The sequence below is a fragment of the Branchiostoma lanceolatum genome, chromosome 2, assembly GCF_035083965.1.
Source record: "Branchiostoma lanceolatum isolate klBraLanc5 chromosome 2, klBraLanc5.hap2, whole genome shotgun sequence".
In the NCBI taxonomy this organism is placed as follows: Eukaryota; Metazoa; Chordata; class Leptocardii; order Amphioxiformes; family Branchiostomatidae; genus Branchiostoma; species Branchiostoma lanceolatum.
In genome coordinates this window covers 6,089,703-6,114,181 of record NC_089723.1, presented here as the reverse complement: position 1 = coordinate 6,114,181, position 24,479 = coordinate 6,089,703, and the positions used below count along the sequence as shown (strand labels likewise).

At 41.9% G+C, this 24,479-nt stretch overlaps 1 protein-coding gene across 1 annotated transcript in view; it reads left to right on the top strand.

The window, feature by feature from the left end:
- LOC136426559 (laminin subunit alpha-2-like) overlaps positions 1-24,479 on the top strand; it is a 90,385-nt gene that overhangs the window by 63,218 nt on the left and 2,688 nt on the right. The window contains exons 46-66 of the mRNA XM_066415224.1: positions 414-564; positions 1,598-1,744; positions 2,469-2,753; positions 3,085-3,218; positions 3,800-3,962; positions 4,735-4,879; positions 5,685-5,805; positions 6,478-6,601; positions 7,734-7,916; positions 8,170-8,321; positions 8,729-8,917; positions 9,690-9,933; positions 10,391-10,759; positions 11,552-11,641; positions 13,746-13,885; positions 14,385-14,574; positions 15,106-15,264; positions 17,571-17,724; positions 18,681-18,811; positions 21,142-21,258; positions 23,875-23,998. Of these exons, the coding sequence (XP_066271321.1) occupies positions 414-564; positions 1,598-1,744; positions 2,469-2,753; positions 3,085-3,218; positions 3,800-3,962; positions 4,735-4,879; positions 5,685-5,805; positions 6,478-6,601; positions 7,734-7,916; positions 8,170-8,321; positions 8,729-8,917; positions 9,690-9,933; positions 10,391-10,759; positions 11,552-11,641; positions 13,746-13,885; positions 14,385-14,574; positions 15,106-15,264; positions 17,571-17,724; positions 18,681-18,811; positions 21,142-21,258; positions 23,875-23,998 (3,512 nt within the window). The remainder of the gene's footprint in view (positions 1-413; positions 565-1,597; positions 1,745-2,468; positions 2,754-3,084; positions 3,219-3,799; positions 3,963-4,734; positions 4,880-5,684; positions 5,806-6,477; positions 6,602-7,733; positions 7,917-8,169; positions 8,322-8,728; positions 8,918-9,689; positions 9,934-10,390; positions 10,760-11,551; positions 11,642-13,745; positions 13,886-14,384; positions 14,575-15,105; positions 15,265-17,570; positions 17,725-18,680; positions 18,812-21,141; positions 21,259-23,874; positions 23,999-24,479) is intronic.

The following is a 24,479-nucleotide window of genomic DNA, read 5'->3' as shown; positions in this document are numbered from 1 at the left end:
CCGAATTTGCATAGTTAAGACCTTGTCTGGAGCAAGAACTCCCCCTCACCAACCATTTTTTCTTAGTCCCCTGATTGGTTGTTGAGACAAAGTTGGACAGTACTGTAAATGCATTTAAGTTCGCATGGTTTTTATTTCGCGTTAAGGCGAAAATGGAGCGTTCATGGTGGTCTTAAGTTCGCGTTTGAAACAATAGTAGTGCTACAGTCATTGGTGGGCCAAAAGTTTTCAAGGTGGTTTTGAGTTTGTGCTGAAGAGTTCACCGTGAAAACTGCAAATATAAAACCACCGCGAAAATTTCTGCATTTACAGTATATGGTTCACAATGTAAGTCTTGACATGTGTTGCATATTTATCATCACACTACCATTACTCTGCCTTCATCAAAATCACTTGTTCTATTTTAAAGTGAGGACTGTGTCCCGTAACCTTGGTGACCTGAAAGATCTCGCTGACGACCTCAACGGCGAAGCACGCAACGTCCGCGCTCTCAACGACCAGTTCAGCCGCAACTTGACCGACCTGATGGAGAAGATCAAGCAGGCCAGGCAGCAAGCAAACACAGTAAGCCAGATTAAACATAGTTTTCCTTTTTACACAACCTTTTTTTCTGTCTATTGCTAACAAAAGTGTCGGGAGACCTGGCGCATCCCCGTCTTGTATCAGCCAACAAAAGGGTATGTCACCCCGTAAGGGGCAGTATAACCCCGATGGTGCGTAAGCACGTCGACTGATGATAATGATGATGATGATGATGATGATGATGAACAAAAGTGTCACTCAAATTATCATGGAAGCTCATCTGTGTTGGTAGTAATCATAGTACAGTACTAAACTTTCTTCCAACACTAAGGTATTCACAGATCAAATTTTCAACGACCACTGTCGCCTTCTTCAGGATCAATAACGACCATCACCTCCTGGCATGTTTGACCGATTGCTGACGTCACGTATCCGTAAAGACACGTGTCAATAAAGTCGCGTGTCTGTAACTCTCTCAAGTTTACGCTCGGAAGTGATTGATCCTTAAGAACATACTGTCCTAAAAACTACAAAATGTCTGTTGGGAAAGTTCACATAACTTTATTTTCGTCAGATCAAAGTGTTGGTGGCCAACAGTGGCACAAGTATACAGTCCTTCAAACTACAAAATGTCTGTTCATTAGGAAAGTTTACATTGTGCTCTACTTTCCTCAGATCAAAGTGTCGGTGGCCAACAGTGGCACAAGTATACAGTCCTTCAAACTACAAAATGTCTGTTCATTAGGAAAGTTTACATTGTTCTCTACTCTCCTCAGATCAAAGTGTCGGTGGCCAACAGTGGAACATGTAGACAGTCCTACAAACTACAAAATGTGTCTGTTAAGAAAGTCTACATTGTACTCTACTTTCCTCAGATCAAAGTGTCAGTGGCCAACAGTGGCACATGCATATGGTCCTACAAACTACAAAATGTGTCTGTTAGGAAAGTTTACATTGTGCTCTACTTTCCTCAGATCAAAGTGTCGGTGGCCAACAGTGGCACATGTAGACAGTCGTACAAACTACAAAATGTCTGTTCATTAGGAAAGTTTACATTGTGCTCTACTCTCCTCAGATCAAAGTGTCGGTGGCCAACAGTGGCACATGCATACGGTCCTACAAACCCGACATCCAACCCGGGTCTTCAATTAACACCATTGAGTTGAACTTCAAGACAACGGAGCCCGATAACCTGCTCTTCTACCTGGAAGGCAGGGATTCTGTAAGTGCTGGTTATTTTTGTTTCCCTCGTTGTATTTACACTTATGTTTTGGTAAGGGGGCTAGAGTCAAAATTGCAAGAGTCAAAAATTGCAAGTTAGAGTCAGAAATTGCAAGAGTCAAAAATTGCAAGAGTCAAAAATTGCAAGAGTCAAAAATTGCAAAGGTCAAAATTGCAAGGGTCAAAAATTGCAAGGGTCAAAAATTGCAAGGGTCAAAAATTGCAAGGGTCAAAATTGCAAGGGTCAAAAATTGCAAGGGTCAAAAATTGCAAGGGTCAAAAATTGCAAGGGTCAAAATTGCAAGGGTCAAAATTACTTCTTTCTTGACCTGGGTTTATATAAACCTATGTCTGTAGTGATCCCTTATTATGCTACATGTAGAAGTTCTATAAACATGAAAAACCCAAAGTCATCAGTTACAACAGCCATAGAGTTAAAATGTACCTGGATGCTCTTTATGGCGTGTTTTGTGGCCTCCGTCCAAAAGCTACTGTAATTCACTTTATATTCATGGTAGCAAAATTTCACGGTGTAAGGAAAATGGACATTGTCACTGAACTTAAACTTTACGGTGGCGGCAAGTGATTTACAAAACGGATGTGTGAAGAAATCAAGTTCACAGTACAGAGGTCGCCGTAAAAACAGTTAACATAAAGTTACAGTGAAAGAAGCAAGAATTACAGTACTCCTTGTAGTAACCATAGTTGTTTCTTTTTACCTGCAGAAGGACTTCCTGTCTTTGGAGACTCGTGACAGCCGAGTGATTTTCCGCTGGAACGTCGGCTCCGGTATCGGCACCATAACGTATGACACCCTGCCTATCTCTGACGACAGATGGTACCGTATTCTCGCCAAGCGCGTCAGCAGTAGTGGCGAGCTTCGCGTGCAACTCTCAAGTGCTAAAGACATGGCTGATCCTGTGACTGGCTCTGCGCCACCGGAATACACCATTCTTGACGTTGACAGCAGCGATGACCTCTACTTAGGTGGTGTTCCACCGGAAAAGGAGGTAGGGCACAAAATATTCTGCATCCTGTGATAATTTTCCGTATCACACAGGCTTCCATAGAATATTTCGAATGTATTTCGTGTGCGCCGGTTGAGCCGCTGTCGAAAATTCGGCGAATACTAGATTTGGAGGTTGGAATCAATGTTGTTTCGATTTTTTTGTTCGAGGACACAAAACTCTCAGCTTCAGGCACATTTCGCATTGAATTGCGTGTTTTCTTGATTGGGTATGACATAGATAAAATACAACACTGTGTATTCCGCATCACCCTGAAAAAGAGTAGGTCGACACTCCTTTTAAACATGAATATCTACGAATGTCCCCATTACAGCAAGACCTGCAAGCTGCTACAATCTTAACTTCTGAGTTCAACGGCTGCCTGGGAGAAGTGCTGCTCGATGACAAACCCATCGGCCTCTACAACTTTGCCACCACATCTGGGACCTGCATGGGCTGTGTGGAAAGGTAAAGTAAACTTATTTTACGTCCTATTGGATTACAGTGCATAGGCGTCGTGTGGCGTAGTGGTGAGAACATTAGGCTGTCAAACAAGGGGACCCGGGTTCAATCCCGGGTTGCCCCCAGACATGTCTGGACGTGCACTCCGGTAACACAAATTTCCTCACTTCACTCAGGTGAAAATGAATAGTTACCTAGCCTAGATTAGGGACGTCTTTCAGATTGGACGTTAAATGGAGGTCCCGTCTTTGGGTGGGAGAGCCACATCCCACACACGTTAAAGCTTTGAATATAGTCACTCTTATTTCTGCCATTGAAACAGCCATATTTAATCAAGTCACTGTAAATGCAGAAATGTTCACCGTGGTTTTATGTGCACGATTTTTGCAGCAACCGTTTCACTGCGAACAAAAGCCACCGCAAACATTTGTGTCCAATACTGCATGTATAGTGCTACCGCGAACTTAAAACCACCACAAACACTCAATTTTCACCTTAGAACGAAATAAAAACCATGCAAACTTAAATGCATTTGCAGTATTGTGTTCCCTTGATTTAATGTTTCTCTCTCTTTATGAAACTAACAGCCCTCGAGAAAGGACTGCTTCCAACACCTACACCTTCCTCGGAGACGGATTTGTGGTGATGCCGAAGATTCGTTCATGGAACGACAGGACTACTTATCTCAACTTCAACTTCAAGACCTTTGCAGAAGACGCACTCATCTTCTTTGTTGCTGATGAAGACCAGGTCTGTGTCACAAAACTATCAACATAGTTTACTGATGCTGTATAATAGTGTAGTAGTAGAAGTAGTTAGTATCCAGTAGTTGATTATACTGCTGTGGGGGTCCCTGACACTGGGGTAGGCAGCAGTCAGCTTATGTTCACACGTGGGTCCACACTGGTGTCAGAAAACTATCAACCTGTAGAGAAGGCTGAGTTTACTGGTAGCAGTAGTACTCAGTAGTAGTAGTAGTATCCAGTAGTTGATTATACTGCTGCGGGGGTCCCTGACCCTGGGGTAGGCAGCAGTCAGCTAGTCTTCACACTGAGTGTTCAAGCTGGTGTCACAAAATTATCAGCCTGTACTGAAGGTTGAGTTTACTGGTGCTGTACAGTAGTGTAGTAGTAGTAGTAGTAGTAGTAGTAGTAGTATCCAGTAGTGTTGATTATACTGCTTCGGGGGTCACTGACACGGGTTGGCAGCAGTCAGCTAGTGTTCACACTGCTTCTCCAGGTAGCTCTGTCCAGTGGGTCCACTATGGTTAGGCCGCATACTTTGATGTACTTCTTGACACACTCCAAGATTTCCTCATCTCAGTCTACCACGACCTCAGTTGCCTGGCAACAACAACTTAGTGATAGTATTGATGAAGCCACTGGCTCGTTCAACATGTCCGTACCGACCGCAGCACTTGGTTAGATTTTAGATAGGTAGTAGTTAAGACCACTGCCACAAGACGTGTACAACATCAGTTTAGTTTGCTCGGTAAATGAACTGTGCACATGTTTTGTTACAGGGAGACTACTTTGCTGTCTACTTGAAGGACGGTAGAGTTGGAGTCCAGTTCAACTTGGGTAGTGGAAAAGTGGAGATTCTCTCCGATGACAGGTACAGCACCGGAGAATGGACCTACGTACGCGTCTCCAGGACAGGCCAAAGAGGTGAGCCTTTCACATTAACCTCTTCTCCCACTACATAGCTCCTTTTGTGTCTTTGTCACCAGATCGTACGTACTGTAATTCTTGATTTGATAACGGTAGCTTAATTTTAGTTACTTAAACAGTCACTAGTCAACCGCTAAAATTTCATCATCGATAATGTTTGATTACGAACATTTGGGACAGTTATGTTTGTTGCCACCGTTAAGATTACATGCTACTCCCTTTCCCCCCAACCGTTAGAATTACCAAGTGCAGTATTGAATGGATTTACAGTAATCATTGTTCAGTAAACCAAGTTGCCGTTTTAAAGATGCAACTTTTCTCTAGTCTCATGACTCAACAGCTTTGAAGACTGAACGAAGACTTCTTATTTTTTAACCTTCTCCCTGCTGCCTAACTCTGTAACCTATAGGAAATTGAGTGCCAAATGGCTTTTTCAGTGTGCTAAAGGTTAAGTACAAATGTCTGCTGAATTTTAGGATGTGGGTCAAGAATTTGTAGTTCTGTGATGACATTAAAGACTTACCAATCACTGTAGCTGACTATGTATCGTATGTTTTCAGCTGAGCTGAAGTACAAATGTCTGCTGAATTTTAGGATGTGGGTCAAGAATTTGTAGTTCTGTGATGACATTAAAGACTTACCAATCACTGTAGCTGACTATGTATCGTATGTTTTCAGCTGAGCTAAAGGTTAAGTACAAATGTCTGCTGAATTTTAGGATGTGTGTCAAGAATTTGTAGTTCTGTGATGACATAAAAGACTTACCAATCGCTGTAGCTGACTATGTATTGTATGCTTTCAGCTGAGCTGGCTGTGGTGGACGAACAAACTGTGAAAATTGGGACCTCCCCTGGTTCCCTCGCAGACCTTGCTGTCACCGACCGCATGTATATTGGAGGCCTGCCTGGAAGCTTTAGAGTGTTGTAAGTATCAGCTGGTTAACGGTGTGAACAACAGCAACATCATAGTAAAATTCATCACAGTATTAATCGCCTAGTTACGCACTACATGTATATCCATAGAGGGAATTACAGTTTACGAGTATCACTTGTAATGCGCTGTTTGAGTGTTCTGAGTTGAAGTATCTTTCGTTGATTCAAAGGTAGAGTGTTTCATAACTGGCTTATTGTTCTCACATTCTGCAAGATTCAGTCAGCCACATTTGTATTGTTATTGGAGCTGACTCTCACATTCCTGAGTGCTAGATGAAGGGTATTTTTCTGTTTTTCATTTGCAAAAGAGTCTGACTGAGATACATATATGATACTGTAAAATAATGCAGAAATTGGGGTGGGGATTCAATTTCGCGGTTGGGAGAAAATGGATTGTTCGCATTGGTTTTGAGTTTGCGTTTGAAACAATAGTAGCACTAGCTGCACTTGTCTACAATCATACAATGGCGGTGATTTTAAGTTTGCGGTAAAAAGTTTACAGCGAAAACCGCCAACATAAAATCACCTGCATTTACAATACTCGGTGGTGCCGCACTCAAACATGCTGCTAATGTCAACAGCATCACATGATGTATACACAGACAATTAGATCTCTAAACATTGCGAGATGTAGACGGCAACATGTTTTTGTTTGACCCACAGGACAGCGGACATCCCGACCACCTCCTTCATTGGTTGTCTGCAGGACGTTACCGTTGGGAGGGATCCTCAGAAGCTGGACGAGAACCTGGCCATTTTGGGCATGACCCCAGGCTGTCAGGATCAAGTAAGGGATGCTTATATACACTCTACACGCAGTTCGATGGGTATTCTGTTTCTGTAATTTTATAGTTTTGGGTGTGTCTGTGTGTCTGTCTGTTTGTTTGTCTGTCTGTTTGTCTGTTTGTGTTTCCGGACTACTATAGTCAGCATAAATCAAGAACCTCTTCATGGATTACGATGATATTTTTTTTGTGGGCAGGTGTTGTGAAGCCGAAATTCAAGGTCGATTTTGGGCCCCCTGGTATGTGACCTTGGTACTGCAGCAGAAATTCCATTTTTGTATCTCTTGACCTGGACGTGCTATGGTCTTGATTTTTTGGTGGCAGATGAAGGTGTAATGAAGAAGTGGTGTGGGTTCGGGCCCCCTAGCAGCTTGTCCGTGCAGTTTCAACAAGACCATAGCATGGCCAAGACAAAAGATGGAAAAAAAACAGGTCTGCTGCAGTACCAAGGTCACTAACCAGGAAGCCCAAACTTGACCTTGACCTTTGTCATTCTACCGCTACCCACATACCAAATATCATTACAATCCATCCAGACGTTCTGAAGTCATGCTGACTACAAATATTCCGGAAACACACAGACACGCGAACACACACACAGACAACATGCCAAAAACAATACCTCAATTTTTTATGGCCCTTATTGCAATTTTACGTGAATGGCAAAGAAGCAATGACCATATTTAGCTACAGCCAACTCCTTGAACGTCTGATGTCTGTATTGCTCTGAGGTCTTGGTTGAAAGCTTAATTTTTACCTTTTCTCCCAGGTTGTTCGAACCATTGGTATGTCTGGTGAGCCCGGTGCCTACACATGCCTTACTAACAAAGTCTTGGTTGAAACCTTTATAATTTGTCCAGAATTTCTGTGAGAAATGGTTTAATTTATACTTTTTCTGTCAGGTTGTTCGAACCATCGGTATGTCTTGAGAGCCAGGCGACTACACAGCCCTTCTCAACACAGTCATAGTTGAAACCTTTATTATTTTTGACAAATATTCAAATGTTACACACAACAAAAGAGTTTGCTACTCTGGGTAGCTTTTGAGATAAACTCTCTTTATCAACTCGGAAACCTTTATTAATATTCAAGAATATATGTGAAAAATTGCAAAATTTTTACCTTTTCTCCCAGGTTGTTCGAACCATTGGTATGTCTGGAGAGCCAGGTGCCTACACAGCCCTCCCGAACACAGACAGAAGAGGCAACTTGCGAGATGGAGGGTCAGTGTTCCTCGGGTTCACAACGGGCACGGAAGACGGACTGTTGCTCCTGGCAACTGGCGGCAGTCGTAGGAGAAGACGACAAGCGGGAACGGTAGGAACTCTTGAAACTTTCATGATGCTGTCAAACCTGTCCAAGAAGACCACTCACAGGACTGATAGAATCTGGTCTATGTGGACAGGTGGTCACTATGGATGGGATTCTTAATGCTTGTATCAATAGTAAAAATTATCTAAGTAAGGTACATGTACCACCAATGCTGTTCATTGCTTTTTGTGAGGTTAGTTCACACTCAAAGAAAAGTTATTCACTCTTACCAAGCTTTACTCTTCCTGTGCACCTGTAGGCTTTCTACTCTCTGTCCATTGTGAAGGGCCGTATCCAAGCTCGTTTCAGTGCTGGAGAGGGTAGTCCCGTAACCATAGTAACCAGGAACAGTGCTGGTAGGTTCGATGACGGAGAGGACCATAACATCAGGGTGACAAGGGCAGGTGACAGGTCAGTTGGTCGTCATGACACACTTTGATTTACTCATGTATTTCATCTTTGCCGTAGCTCAGCTGGTAACAGCCTTACAGTTGAGCTCCTAGCTCCAATTAGTTGGTAGCTGGGAGACCCAGGTTCATTCTCGGGTGAGGATATCTAAGTTGGGGCTGCACCGGTCTTTCGTAAAGGACATAAATTGGTGGTACTGTATTCCAGGAGGTGATTTGAGCATGTTAAAGGGGAAGGGCTAGCAACCCCTCCCTGTAAAAAAATATACCCTGCTACCGAAACAGCAAGAAAACTTGCTGCTCTATGTGCCACTAGCCGCTACTAGGGTCTGAACAAACAATTGAACGTTCCTATTGATGATGTGCACATTCATCTACATGTTATAACCTTTTCCCCCCTTCCATATCCAGGTTTGAGATCTCAATAAATGATGTCGCCAAACGATCAGGCAAACTCGCGGATGCTGAGAACAAAGTCATATCTGTTAACAAGTTGTACGTCGGTGGCATTCCTGGCAACATGGAGAGGAATTTCCGCAACATGGCAGGCACTCTGGCTCCATTCAAGGGCTGCATAAGGGATTTGGTTCTGAATGGAAAGTGAGTGCTGATTTCCTTATCTATCAGCTTTAAACTTTGATGTGTTGCTTTTAGATAACTACATGTAAATCCACACAAAATACAAATTCTTCAACAGGTAATACAGTGTACATTGTAGACCCCCCCCCCAGGTTTTTATATGTGTCCTGGACAAACCTCCTTGCCAAGGACTGTAAAACATTTTTGCTGACATACAGAGTGGTCTACGATCTTCCTGTAAGATTTGTGCAATGTTTTTAATGGCTTGTACTGTATCTATATAGCTGCTGGTATAACCGCTTTTCGGCGTAACACACAAGCTTCTGTATCTGTATAGCTGGTATAACCGCACATCGATGTAACACGCCAGCTTCTGTATCTGTTTAGCCAGTAAAACTGCCCTTCGGCGTAACACACCAGCTTCTGTATCTGTATAGCCAGTATAACCGCCCTTCGGCGTAACACACCAGCTTCTGTATCTGCAAAGCCAGCATAACTGCCCATCGATGTAACACACCAGTTTCTGTATAGCCAGTATGACCACCCTTTGGTGTAACACACCAGCTTCTGTATCTGCCAAGCCAGTATAACTGCCCATCGATGTAACACACCAGCTTCTGTATCTGTATATCCAGTATAACTGCCCTTTGCTGTAACGCACCAGCTTCTGCATAGCTGGTATAACTGCCCTTCGGCGTAAAACATCTGCCTCTGTATCTGTACAGCCAGTATAGCCACCCTTCAGCGTAACACACCTGCTAACGGATTGTCGGTCCTCATTATTTTCCCTCAGCCTTATCAACATGGGAGACATGGTAGAGTTTAGCAAGGCAGACATCGGACGGTGCGTCCAGCCCAGTGAACTCCTACAGATCACCACCACTGTGACCATGATCACCACGGAGGTCAGCGGGATCACCCCGCTTGTCGAGACCATGTCGTCGGTGTCCATGCCGCCGGGTCCGGACATGTCCACGCGGCAGATTGGAGAGATGACCGAGGGAGAGTCCGAACGTCCCAGAACCGTTACCCAACCTGTAAGTTTACTTCACTTTCCACGTACACGTGGACATGTCTAAACACTGGTATTGATATGACTAATATGAGTTTTAATCAAAGCGACCAGATATGCATCTGCGTTACCACTCTTACCAAGGAAGTTTGATAAAACCTCCTTGGTCTTTCTCATGTTTGTCACCTTGTTTGGTGTTTGAAAAAAGAACAATAAACTTCAGTATTTCCTTGGGGAAAATCCTTACATACTTGCTGTGTTGTGATCTATTGCCAACGAAAACCTTTTTTATTTGAAAAAGTAAAGTGGACAGTTAGCATATCTGGTCTGCTATACAGTAAAAGTAGGAGAAAATACTAGCTAGATTTTATGCATTAGGTCATTCTCAGGCAAGTTTTTAAGACCCAACCAAAATCATGTTTACCAACTCAACAATATATACCTCTTGTTTGTGAAATGAAACAATTCCCCCTTAAATTAAGTCCACTATGCAGACCAAGCCTATGACGACTACGCAGCACTCGACCACGGTGGAGCACACGACCACGAAAATGTCAACAACGGGGATGGATACCACAAAAATGTCAACAACAGAGATGGATACAAAATTGTCAACCGCTGAGGTGGATACTACAACAGAACAGAAGGAACAAACAACCATAGGCCTTTCTACACCACAAAGGCCACCCCTGACAGTAAGGCCCTCTACCCCACGACCTGTGACCACACAGGCTATGACGACCAAACATGTCCCTACCATGGGACAGACCACTGACAGATCATCCACACAAGGCCCCAGCACGACGGAAATGGCCGATGAGTCCACGACAAAAGTCCCTAGTGTCCCAGGAGTAAGTGAAGACTGTCCCCTACACATGTCCTCATCCATCCATCCTCCAGTCCAGTCCGATCACCACCAACAAGTTCAACTCTGCTCCCATGTAACTCTTTCACCACCATCCCCCTCCCCAGCAAAGCACTTCTCTCACCAAGTTTCTTCTCTTCCAACAGTAAAAGCCTGTTTAAGTCAGCCACAAATCCTTCATAGCTAAGTTTTGCATGGATCTGGCGTAGGAAAGCCTGCACTGTTTCTGTACTATTTTTGCTATCATGTTTAGGGCTGTCTCCAAGATCTGTTGCCCCATCCTTAAACTGAAATTTGTTTGTTAAAACAGACAAGGATTTTGCCCCATCCGTCCAAAATAATTCGAACTTCATGCCATGGACTTTTATTTTCGTAAGCTTAAAATGACAGATTTAACAATGAAGATTATCCACATTGGCTTCCAAATTTCTATTGAATCCAATTTTGCCTTTTTATCGCAATTCTCCAACAATGAATCATGATAACTGCCTTCAAAGACCTGCAGTAAGTAAACTCCCCCTCTCCCAACAATGAGAGGTACAGACAAAATTTCAAGCTGGAGACAGTCCTGTCCAAGACTGACAACAGAAACTTTGCAAACTTTCCAACGCTGTAACTATCAATCTCAATAATGTCATTCTTTTTTTCCCATATAGTTTATGTATTGTACTTAATGTGCTAAAAGTCTACCATGTATTACTTACAGGTTTGCGATAGCCAAACCTATATTGTATTGGTATTGAGCTTGTGTGAATGACCTCCTAATGACCTTCCCCAGACTACCACGATTACTCCTGCCCCCCCGGTAGTCTTGACAACAGCAGAAGTGCCGACGCCCACTACAGAGGAAATAATTTTAACTACCCCTGTGAGTATGGCTACTCCCAGACAGTCACAGCAAGTTAACAAAACCACCTCTGCATGTGTCATCAGTGTCCTGTGAGTTTAACACCCATGTCTACCCCAAACCACTTCTTTGTAGAAAGTGGATGTCCGTACCATACCGTGACTTGCAGTCTCAAGATGGGAATACTTTTCCCTGCGTTTTTAGTGTTCTACATGTAGTCGTACATGTGTCGCCTCTCAGTACAGGACAAAGCCATGTTTCTATAGTCCTCCAGGATAGACTTGCCTTTATCCTTGGTTCGAACTTATCTAACATACCACTGAATACTTCTTCCTCCCTTATGTTACACCAGTCCTGTTATTCTGAGTTCACAATTATATTCTCTTCTTCATATACATCTTCACTGAATTTATTTCTTCTTCTCTGTTCTTTCTCATCTCTTCTCTGATTTTCCAAAGTTTCAGCTCTTCTTGTAAGGAATACTTTCCGTATTTCCCATATTATGTGTGTGTTCTCTCTCAGTAGAGAATAAAGTCATGTTTCTATGGACCTCCATCATAGACATGGATTTCTTCTAATATGCGATAGAATATTTCTTTCTTATCATGCACCTGACTTCAGAGTTCAAAATTTTTTTCTCTTCTTCATACTCTCAACTTCACTGAACTTGCTCTTTCTTCTTTCCTGCTCTTTCTCATCTTTTCTCTCCTTGTCCAAAGTTACAGCTCTTCTTGTACGGAATACTTTCCGTATTTCCCATATTATGTGTGTGTTCCCTCTCAGTAGAGAATAAATGTTTCTATAGACCTCCATCATAGACATGGATTTGTTCTAATATGTGATAGAATATTTCTTCCTTCTTTATCATGCACCTGTCTTTCAGAATTCAAAATTTTTATCTCTTCTTCATACTATCAACTTCACTGAACTTGCTCTTTCTTCTTCCCTGTTCTTTCTCATCTTTTCTCTACTTTTCCAATGTTACAGCTCTCCCTGTATCTTAATGTTCTTCCTTTCCAGTTTTTTCCTTTCAACTTGAGAGCTCATTCATAACTTTACTCTCTTGAATCTTGTCTTATGCAAGACCTTTTACTGTTCATACTTTTACTTTGTCTTTGCCTTTCCGTTTTTCTTTCAACTTGAGTGATCATTCATAACTTTACTCTCTTGAATCTTGACTGTCTTATGCAAGACCTTTTACTGTTCATACTATTACTTTGTTTTCTGTCTGTAGTGAAAAGTCAGTCTGTCGTTTTACATGTACTTGTGTATGTTTTGTTGACCGTGTTCCTTTCACCAGTGTTTCTTTGCAGACTCTGCCGTTTGTACTTTACGTCATTGTGAAATGTTTGTCATGGTTCTCTTCTCTCTTTCAGAGGTGTAGTTTAAGACAATGCATGACTACAATAGGTTTCATCTATCTAGGTATCAAGCTTAAGCCCTGTGATACATTATTGGTATTATGACCATATAAATTAGTATTAATTTTTCAAGAGATAATCTGTGCATGCAGCTAAATGTACAAAGGTTAAGCCCCCCTCAAACTGGACCCGCTAGCAACATCGCTGCGGCTGATCTAATTGACAAAGCACTCAACGAATTTCATAGACAAAAAAAACAGAATCTTTTTAAGCTTTGTGTGTTTTGTTGTCTTTTTGGTCATACGTTTCGAATGATATTCCCATTATAAAGTCATGGGTAACACAAATCCAGTTTAGGACGCAGCGACGCCGCCAGCATGCCGTGGGTCCAGTGAGAGGGGGGGGGGGGGCTTTAGGTGTTACAGGTTGTTCAGTGCAATATAACCAGCTGCTTCCACGCTATGTGCCTGCAGAGCTGGTGTGTTATGCCGAAAGACAGTTACTGTAATTCACTTAATTTTCACGGTAGGAAAAATTTCATGGTGTTGGCAATTGATTTACAGAACGGATGTGTAAAGAAGTCATAAATGATAACGGCAGTTTTTTTCACGGTGATGATAAGTTCATGGTACAGAGGTGACCGTGAAAACCGTGAACATAAAGTTACAGTGAAAGAAACAAGAATTACAGTAAACCGGCTATACAGATACCTGTACATGTGCAGTATTGATGACAGACAGTGATTGTGTGTGGTTTCCTTCCAGATGCCAGAAACAGGCCCTCCTACTCGCTGTGCCGCTCCCGCAGAACGAAGTTCGAAGGTCATACCAGGGGCCTTCAACTTTGGGCTGACCAAAAACAGTCACATGACATTCAAGATAGAACCCAAGACTGTCAAGAAAGAGTGAGTTCATTACATGTATTTGCTTCAGAAGAAATTGTGGCATCGTGTGGCGTAATAGTTAAAACATTTGGCTCAGAACCGATAGGTCCTGGGAACAACCCTTTGGCATACCCCAATGTGGTGCCCTTGCGAAAGACACTTGACCATGGAATGATGCCCACTGAGACCCTCGCCTAATCTATTGTCTTTAGTATGTTCTACTATTGATGAGGACACAAACTGATTTGGTGCTCCAATGTACCAAGAACTGTACATTTACCACCAAGAACCATAATTATTTTGGCGACGCTTCAGTTTCTTGTTACAATTTATTTTAGAACATGTGTACATGTGTATCATGTTATTACAAGGGAAACAGGGCATCCTCTGGGCATCTCCTGCAAAAGGAGGGCGTCTAATTTCTTTGTTTTCATAGTGTAGGGGTCCAGAGGATGAGATGGTGGCTAATTATAGTCTGCATGTGCACATGTAGTAATCAACTGTTGCTGTCTTTCCACAGGTTTTCAGTGAAGGTCGACATCCGCACCTTCGAGTCAGACGGCCTGGTGTTCTACGTTGCCAGGAGCAACCAGGCGGACTTCGCAGCCATCCAACTGGAAGGTGGTCTGGTCAAGTTCAAGTTCGACAACGGGAAGGGCCCAGTAGAGATCAGCAGCACAGTCGCTGTGAACGACGGAAAGTGGCACATGGTACGACTTGTTTTCCTTATTTGGTGTTTCTGTGTTTCATATCAGAGATGGCTGCATGTCTTCTAGATACTGTAAATGCAGAAATGTTGGCGGTGGTTTTATCTCCTCGTTTTTTTGTGGTGAACTTTACCACGAACTTAAAACCACCACAAGAAGCTGTTCCATTGTGGGACTGTAGCGCTACTATTGTTTCAAACGCGAACTCAAAACCACCACAAACACTCCATTTTCTCCCTATCGTGAAATTAGATTCCCGTGAACATTTCTGCATTTACGGTATCTTTGGTTCCAGTCTATATACCGAAGTCTCCCTAGGCAGTTTCCTAGGTGTTTCTTTAATAAGATTTTAAAGAATGATAACATGTATTTTAATTGTTAGCTATGACAAAGATTGACGAAACATTTGCACAGGGAATTCATGAAGCCTTGTCTTCAACTTCTATGGTATCAAACATCAAACCAGTTCTTCCTTTGTTAATTTTTCATGTCTTTTATGATTAGTAACACACATTTCTGTGTTTGCCCTGTCAGATTGAAATCACCAGGAACCGCAGGAATGGAATCCTGACAATCAATGGGCGTGACAGACAGAAGGACAAGAGCCCTGAGGGGGCCACTATTCTGGATGTGACTGAAGACTTCTACTTGGGAGGAGTGCCCATTAGCTACACTCCCAGGAGGATCGGAAAGGTATGATTGTGTTCTGTTAACTTGCCATTTCGAGCGAGTGAGTGAAAGAGTGTGTGTGAAAGAGTGTGTGTGAGAGAGAGAGAGAGTGAGTGAGTGAGTGAGTGAGTGAGTGAGTGAGTGAGTGAGTGAGTGAGTGAGTGAGTGAGTGAGTGAGTGAGTGAGTGAGTGAGTGAGTGAGTGAGTGAGTGAGTGAGTGAGTGAGTGAGTGAGTGAGTGAGTGAGTGAGTGAGTGAGTGAGTGTACGTGAGTGTACGTGAGTGTACGTGAGTGTCAGTGAGTGTCAGTGAGCACCCAGTCCGCAACATCATTTTGGCTGCCTGGCGCTCCACTATGTATTGTCTTGTTGCAATTTTTTGATAAAGAATAAAGTGCCCTGTCAATCTACATGTAGCCCTAAGCTAGACCAATATTACATAACATTGTCACCGCAACATCTGTCTGTCTGAATACAATTTATCTAACCTAAGAGCAAAGAGATGACCTGATCAGACTTAGTTTTAAAAAATATTTGCATGTCTTTTGTGTCACCTTTTCTTTAATAGCACCCAATGTCCTGTAAGTCCAGTCTTTTGTTTTTGTAATTGCCTTGAGGACAAAAAAACAAACTGAAGTCTCTTTTGTGGAATGTTTGGTTTTGTGTGAAGTTTTTAAATTTGGCCAGTGATGTCCGTTGTGACTACCTGAAGATCATTATGAACAATCCTTTTGAACCACTGAGGCCAAAACTCACCTGCCTTTGATTGTCATAATGCACATACTAACCTGCGATACACTAAAGATTCGTTCAGATTGAGAAACAGTCTCAATGAGATAAATTTGAGCTGTTACCTTTAACATTATACATTTATGTCTGACCAAGATTATATAACATTGTCACCCCAACTTCTGTCTGTGTCTGGTAACAAGTTATCTAAATAAAGTCATGACTTTATAAGACCTAGAAATATATTGCATGCCTTTTGCACTGCCTTTTCTTTGACAGCACCCAATGCCCTGTCAATTTAGTCCTAACCTGTACCAATATTACATAACATTGTCACCCTAACATATGTATTTTTTTCGATACAAGTTATGTACCAAAAGACATGACTTGATAAGACTTAGTTAGAAATCTTTGCATGTCTTTTGCTTCACCCTTCCTTTAATAGCACCCAATTGCAATGTCCAGTGACTTCTTTGTTTTCTATAATTGTCTTGAAGACAAAAAGCAACCTTTTGTGGAATGTTTGGTTATGTGTGAAGCTTAAATTTGGCCAGTGATGTCCGTTGTGACTACCTGAAGATCATTATGAACAATCCTTTTGAACCACTGAGGCCAAAACTCACCTGATTGTCATGATGCACAAACTAACCTCCACTACAATAAAGATTCATGGAGACTCAAGAACAGTTTTAGCTGCCTGTTTTAAAGCATGGGGAAAGCTTGTGTTTCATGAATTGAAATGTTCTTGTTGATAAAACAATAAAGTAGAAGTGCATGAAAACTAACACTGCACTTAGGCAGTCAAAACAATGTTGCACTAAATACTGAACTAGTCATGCATGTAGTGAATTCATAAGGGTATTAATGTGTTCTTTTTACTTTCGTGAAACTGGAGGTATTGTTTTCGGTTTGTTTGTCTTGATGTGGGTGTGTGCATGTGTGTGTATGGAAGTGTGTGTGTGTGTGTGTGTGTGTGTGTGTGTGTGTGTGTGTGTGTGTGTGTGTGTGTGTGTGTGTGTGTGTGTGTTGCAAGTGTGTGTGTTTGTGCATGTGTGTGTGGGTGGGCGGGTGTTTGGGTGTGTTTGTGAGTGTGTATTCCAGGGCTGAGTTATACCCGGAGACCGGGAGATTTCTTTGGCAGACTGACAGGAAAGGAAAGTTGTCACATGGCCAAAAGTCAGAAACCTGCAAGAGTGGAGCATGTGATTTGTGAAATGGACCTGGCTGTGTTATATTTTGTCCCGAAAATTACAATAACTCAAAACATTTTATGAAGCAGGAGTGTCTGTGGATGTATGTGTGTTTGTATGTATGTATGTATGTATGTATGTATGTATGTATGTATGTATGTAAAGTGGAGAAGCTGTGGACAGATGTTCATGACATTTGGTAAGTGTTTGAGAGATGAAGGTCAAATTTGGTAATGGGCTTCCTATCGGCTTTCTACGGTACTGCAGCAGAATTTCCAAGTTTGAGATCTCTTGTTCTGGAAGTACTATGGTCATCGTTTTTGTGTGTTGGCTAGCTCTTGGGGCATGAACTAAGTGGTGTAGGTTTGACCTGCTAGTGTTATATGCCTCTAACCTCTGTGTGTTTCCCACAGCTGACCAACAGCATGGAGATGTGTGTGCGTATGTTGGAGATCCAGGGAGAGCTACAGAACCTGGCCACACCGGCCGCCAGGGCTGATGTCGGGGCCTGCTTCGACAAAGTCACTGGAGGATCGTACTTCGCTGGCACAGGATATGCAGTATTATGTAAGACAATGCCACTTCCTTCATATGTCTTGATCCCATGGCAATTTTCCACAGTATTTAAATGTGAAAGGTAATTGATTCATCAGATTACATGTATATGTTAGGCATGAATCAAGAATAAGCATTACGTTTGGAGTTAATTCATAATATTTTTTCCTGATTCATTGCTAAAGGCAAAAGGGATAAAAACATACAACATACATTTGTAAATGATGCTCCTTCAATTGCCTGCCTAAGAAAGCATCTTAATTTTCTTTCCATGAAATATGTTATAGAGTCATTTGACATCTTGCATCTAGACATGTAAACATTCAACATGATACCTAAGGGTATAGCCTCCATAGCAGGCTCTCTGGGCCTTTTGGGGGCTTATGACACATTTTTGCTGATGACTTCTTTCTGTATGGGGTCGTTTGTGCAGGTAGCCCGGCCAAATGGTTAACCCAATTAATGAGTTTCAGGCTCACTGCACAAATGACCCGGTACAAAAAGAAGTCTCCAGCAAAAAGTGTATGAAAAGCCCCGAAAAAAGGCCAAGAGAAAGTGTTTAATATGTAAATCTGAGTTCTGATTACAATAGTTTTATCCATACAGTCACTGACAAAAAAATGTAGATGCTGAAACATCTGCCTGTTTACAAATTAAAGTTATCCAGTTGCTTGAGTAACTTTTACTTTGTGTACTGTGAATGCAGAAATGTTTGCAGGGATTTAATTTTGCGGTAGGGAGAAAATGGAGCGTTCGTGGTGGTTTTTGAGTTCGCGTTTGAAACAATAGTAGTGCTACAGTCACACAATGGAATGGCTTTTCGCGATGCTTTTAAATTCGCAGTAAATAGTTCACCGCAAAACCATGAACATAAAACCACCGCAAACATTTCTGCATTTACAGTATCTCATTATCTGGATATCTAACCTTCATCAACGTTTATTAATGCGGTTTCTATTGTTCCACAGACGACTCCTACCACGTAGGACAGGACATGGAGGTTGTGTTTGAGTTCAGAACCAACCAACGTGAAGCCCTCTTGCTCAGTGTGTCATCTGAGAGGCCTGACGCTCTTGCTATTGAACTCAAGGATGGCAAGGTACTTAAGAAACCTGTCTCTTCTATATGTAGTAGAACATTTAAGGAATGACTACACAAAGTAGCAAAGTCTTTTACGACACTCTGCCTTAGGTTTTTATCCAAAGAAACAAAGGGAAAAGAATGTGTTGTCTAAATGTAGCTGAGACGTTTGGACGTTATAGTGCATAATTAGTGGTGAAAGGCACTGTTGTATTAGATGCTGATGCATATACGAATGGCTTACCGTGGTCTGTGTACCATAGTGATATTGTTGAAGACATATGAGCATGTGTTAGTGATATATGTGTGAAGTGTTGATGGCAATGTTCTTATGCTACTGTATTTATTATATTATAATAATACATGTATTGTGTACATCACTGTTTGTTGTTAAGTTCTGTCACAAGCTTGTCAGTGCTTTGTTGCTCCATTTCAGTCATTTTCATCCAAGACGAGTTTCAATTTAAAGATGGTAGACCGTACTGAACTATCTTGAGATTTACAGTATACTGTATAGCAGGACTCAAAATTTGTTTTTGGGAATAGGTGCATTGGTGCACAAAAACATCTGTGGGTGCACAACATAGGATATAGAATGTCAGCAAAATGTCACAAACTTTAATCAATACCTCTCCTCAGAACTTAAATCTCAAATTCTATAGCTAACTTCAAAATCTTTAAACAAGCACTACAAGTGCAACAAAGCTTTTTTTTTTTTACTTAAGATTTCAAGAATTTGCTTTATACTAGTGTACAATTTTGGTATCTTTACGTATATAACCGTACACAAATGTTTATGTGCACCGGTGCACCCACCGTCAAAAATCAGGTTCACAGCTCCAAATTTCGGGTGCACAAAAGTGCTCATGCACCCAGTATTTTGAGCCCGGGCTCATGAATTGATCCAAAATTCTTCAAAGGATAGAATTGTGTTATCAAAAAGGTCCGGTCATTTTTGTTTATATCTGAATTTTCCCAGGAAATTGGCAAACAAGTTGACAGATAGTGAAGCAAACTGTGCAGTTATATGTGGCTCGGCAGTTGTTTTGTACCTAACAGGAATTTCTTTGTGCTTCTCTCCTCTCGTCTCTTCAGATCACTCTGCGTGCTAATAATGGCCCAGGAGCAATCCAACCTTCTGATGTACATTACACATCTCTCTTTCTTACTTCACCCTGCATGGAAAACTTTTCCAACCAATTACCCATAACTGTCTGTCCCTTTGAAGGTTTCCTCGCTGGCAAAATTAGCTTTGTAGCTTTCATAATTTTCATCATTATGCACTTAGTTTCCTGTTGTGTGTATGTATCAAAGTGCTGTATTTTCTCTTAATAAAAAATAATATTAGGAGCAATGAAATTTAATTGATGAGGTCATCATACTGTCCAAGAAATCATATGTAGAGTTCTTTCATCATTATGCACATCGAAAACTTTCATTGCAGTTGTATGTATCATAATGCTGTTACAGCATATTCTCTTCAATAATATCAGGGGCAATGAAATTTGATTTGGTCGTTTATATGGTAAAAAATATCATGTAGAATCCTTTCCTACACAGCTATCAATATTCAGTACAATGACAGTTCTTTTTAACTCGTTAATGAGAAAACAATAAAAAATCAAAATGCCAATTTAGCCAGGGAGGAAATCTTAGCTACAGCCTGTGGTACCACTTCAGATTCTTGTCCTCTTGGCTTGTGCTTTGTTTCTTGCTTGCTTCATCCTTGCATTCTGACATCTTCTTGGATGTGAAAATCAATTATTGTCCCCATATCAACCTCCCCTTTTCCCCTATCTCTTTACAAAGTGATATTTTCTCCTTTTGAAAAGGAAAAAAAGTCCGAAATGTAATTGTTTGTTGCTGGAAAGAACAGCTGTTGGCTGGAGAGAAGCCATCTTGGCAATGGCATGCTGGGTAATCTTCCTAAATGGGAAGAGGAACAATGATCATGTGTAGTCGGCCTTCTTCTGCATTATTGGTTTGCATTATTCAAGTGGATAAAGTTTAAAGCCCTTGTCACACATAGCCGACCATGGCCTCCTGACCTTCTCCAGATCATGGTTGAAAGATGGTTGCCTCTAAATCTCTAAAAGTCATCTGCACCAGCAAGCTATAATTTGTGAAAAATCAAATTCCCAAAAGTCATATTCTGGTTGGCTGTGATGAGAGAAGCAAATTGAAGCTAGAATAGGATGGATTCCATTCTACTCCCAACTCAGCGCAGACCTTGGTTAGTGAGTGTTTAGGAGCAAAGTCATGCCTTGGCTAGGTCCTGATGTGTGACAGGGGCTTTAGTGGATGATAATTATGATGATGTTAGCTGACAAGCCATCCCTTTCTTTTCAGATCACCTTCCGAGTTGACAATGGACCGGCACTGTTTGAAGTGACCTATGACCCAGAGGTCGTTGACCCAGAGGGAAGCAAGTTCAGCCTCTGTGACATGAAGTTCCACAAAGTGGAGGTGTGTTTTATGGTTTTATGTCCTACATATACAATGTACCTGGGCCAGGATAACTTTATAATAGATACACGGTGGTCCAATTGCCATGCATTTTTCCGCAACGCTATTCATGTCTGCTCCGCCCACCGCACCGCGGGGTGCCCACCGCGACCCTGCATTCATAGCTTTATACCAGTACACAGTGCAAAATGTATCTCAAAATAACGCAAGAACCGATGGCCGTGTCAAGAAACAGCAAGAAGTACCTACAAAGACGATATGTTGGCTTTTCAAATACATGTACGAATAAAAGTGACAGCTATACACTGCGTTGAAAATAGTACGTTAATCAGGAGAACGTACGCCAAGCTACTTCCGGTGACTGAACTTTCAATTTTGTAGCCGCTGCTCAAAGGATTTTTTTCTGATTTACGTACTAAACATTAGTTGAAGTCCTTGTCAATGTTTATACCAATAATTTTTCATTTCTATGAAACTTAAGACGATGTCTGTGAAATCTAAAATCATTCTACGGAATTTTGAAGAATTTTGGGTCACATTTCTGTCCATATCTCCCGTGAGCCACCATGGAACAAATAGACTACGTCATCAAAATGGCGGCGAGGTTTTGTTATTTCGATCATGAGAATTTTGTCAAATTATCCTTTGTAGATTAAAAGATATGGGCCAGAATATGAAGGGTTCGCTATATTCAGATACTACACGTGGTAGAAAGGAAATGTTTGGCCAGTATAATGAAGGCGTCGGCGAAGATCAGAAGATTTCGCTAGGCCATGTCACAAGCCAGATGCAAATGAGTGAGAAATACTTCCATTGTATTCGTCGAGCGGGCCAAGCGAGATAATTGCCCGCGATTTTCAACTACCAAAGACCTCAGTAGTGAATTCTTATTCAGTCCTCTCAAGAAAGCATCAAAAGATCGTTTATTCGTTAAGTTGTACTGTAAGCAAATCGCTTAGGTATCATTGAAGTTTCATAGGAGACATTCCATGAAATGTTTTGTCGGCACGAGAAATTGAAACATTAATATTGTTATGATTGTATAAATCGACCGGGTGACCGAAGTTTGTACGGACAGAAACTTCGCACACCTTTAAATTAAAAACACCCGAACGGTAATTTTTGGGACTGGAAGACACATGGGTGAAATGATTGAAAAAATTGTCCAGATTGAGACCCACAAGTATGTTACATTAAGGAGGTTGAGAAAACAGACATGGCGTCGGTAATTGTAAACAAAGGGAATTTCCGGTCTAATTCAGTTCTGCTGATAAAGAAAAACACTGTCTTCAGCCTCCATGTTTCCCAGCATTTCATTTACTAATATGTATCTTTTTTACAATTTACTCCTCCTATAGGAACGCACTTTTTATAACCAAAGCCGCCAGAAAGATTGTCGGTTTGTGTATGTCGGCGCAAACCGACACATTCGGCGCATCAGTTAGACGCTGGCGTGTGCGCTGCTACCACGCGTATTGAATTACGCACTGTGACCTCGTTTCATTACAAAAATTAGAAAATGTAAGGAGTTTGTTACTAGAAAGAATGTGTAATCAAATCGGAAAACGTAGGTTTTGATTATTTATCATGAGTAGCTGTGTCGGTACAGGGTCAGGCACACCGGTTCATGAGTTCCTGATCAAAGACGCCATGTTCAAATAAGGGGAGCGTTACGTAATCGGGTCGCATGCTTCCACACGGGATTCGTCTAATATAGGAACATATGACTTCGTCGATTTTGAGTGTGTGTTCAAACAAAGGCGCAGATAATGTACGTAGGAAATGCCGGGGTTTTGTTTGTCATTTCGGCGAGTTGGGCCCCTTACCCAGCGCGTTGGGCGCGGAATCTAGGACCCGGGAATGGCTGTGAGTTACGGCGGAAATTGCTATTTCTTAGTGGCTAAAGCTCTCGTATTTTGTGAGGTAAGATGGACGAAAATATAGCTCAGAAAGAATTGAAACGATGGTGTCTGTACGAAGCTTCAATGTGGGAATAACTGACATGATAGCTTGGATATTGTTCATGTGCCAACCGGAGAACAATGGGGGCGGAGACAAGGCACGCATTTGAAAAGGACAAGTTCGCGGGGAAAATTCTACACGGCTTGGTGCAACCAAAACAAATCTGGATCCCGCCTGCAAAGGTGTGAACCAATCAGCTACTGTTGCCAATAGTGAAAGGAGTGATTGACATCGAGTCCTTATCAATATTCATGATTTCCAAGTTAGGAAAAAACAAGGCCATTTTGACCACCGTGATATGGGTATGCACAACTCTGTAGTTTGATTTAGTTTTATTGGAATTACAACGACACAATACACATGTGATACAGGCAGCTATTGCTGGTGTCATGACCTGCACATAACACATCACAGAACACGTAGCAAATGATATACTGTATAACCTACAAGACAGAAACAAAAGTTCCATCTAGGTAGCAGCATTAGAAAATATAACCTTATGAACAGTCCATGTGTAGTTAGCTCCAGTTCATACAGTGTCTAGCCGCCAGGATGTTGTGTCACATTTCCTGTGCTACTGATGCATCTGTTGTGAGCAGGTGTGTCTCACACATGTTCTTGAATTGTTTAACAAATGAATATGTGTTCTTGCAGGCCCGCAAGGTGAAGAACATTCTGGAGATTATGGTGGACGGCATTGCAGTTCCTCCTGCAACCAGTCAGCAGGCCTCCACCTCAGCGGACACCAAGAACCCACTCTACATCGGAGGATACCCAGGTATGGCATGGATTTATGCTGCTAACTTGCATGCCTTTCCTCTGGTACATGGTTGTAAGATCAGTAATACAGTACGAGCGAGGACACCTGTGATGCATTGCTATGTGAACCAGTCAGAGATACCTTGAAGAAGGTGACAGATGGTCACCGAAATGTTGGTTGAATAAATCACTTGGTTGTGTAAAAAGAGTCTTTTTATTCAGTGACTTTTACCAACCTAATGAAACTATTTGTGGAGTAATACAGTCATTTGTCTGGTGAAGTCTTTTTATGGTGTTGAATGGCCGAGGGGTTAGCCTTGCGGACATGGAATTGAAAGGTCACAGGTTCGATTCCTGTTTTTTCTGGCTAGATGTTGTGTCCTTGGGAAAGTCACTTGACACGACGTTGCTCACACAAACCTGGTGTAGAAATGGGTATCTGACTTTAGTTGGGGGAGGCAAAAGGCTGTGGGAGGAGAGGGATGGGCCCCATATGACTG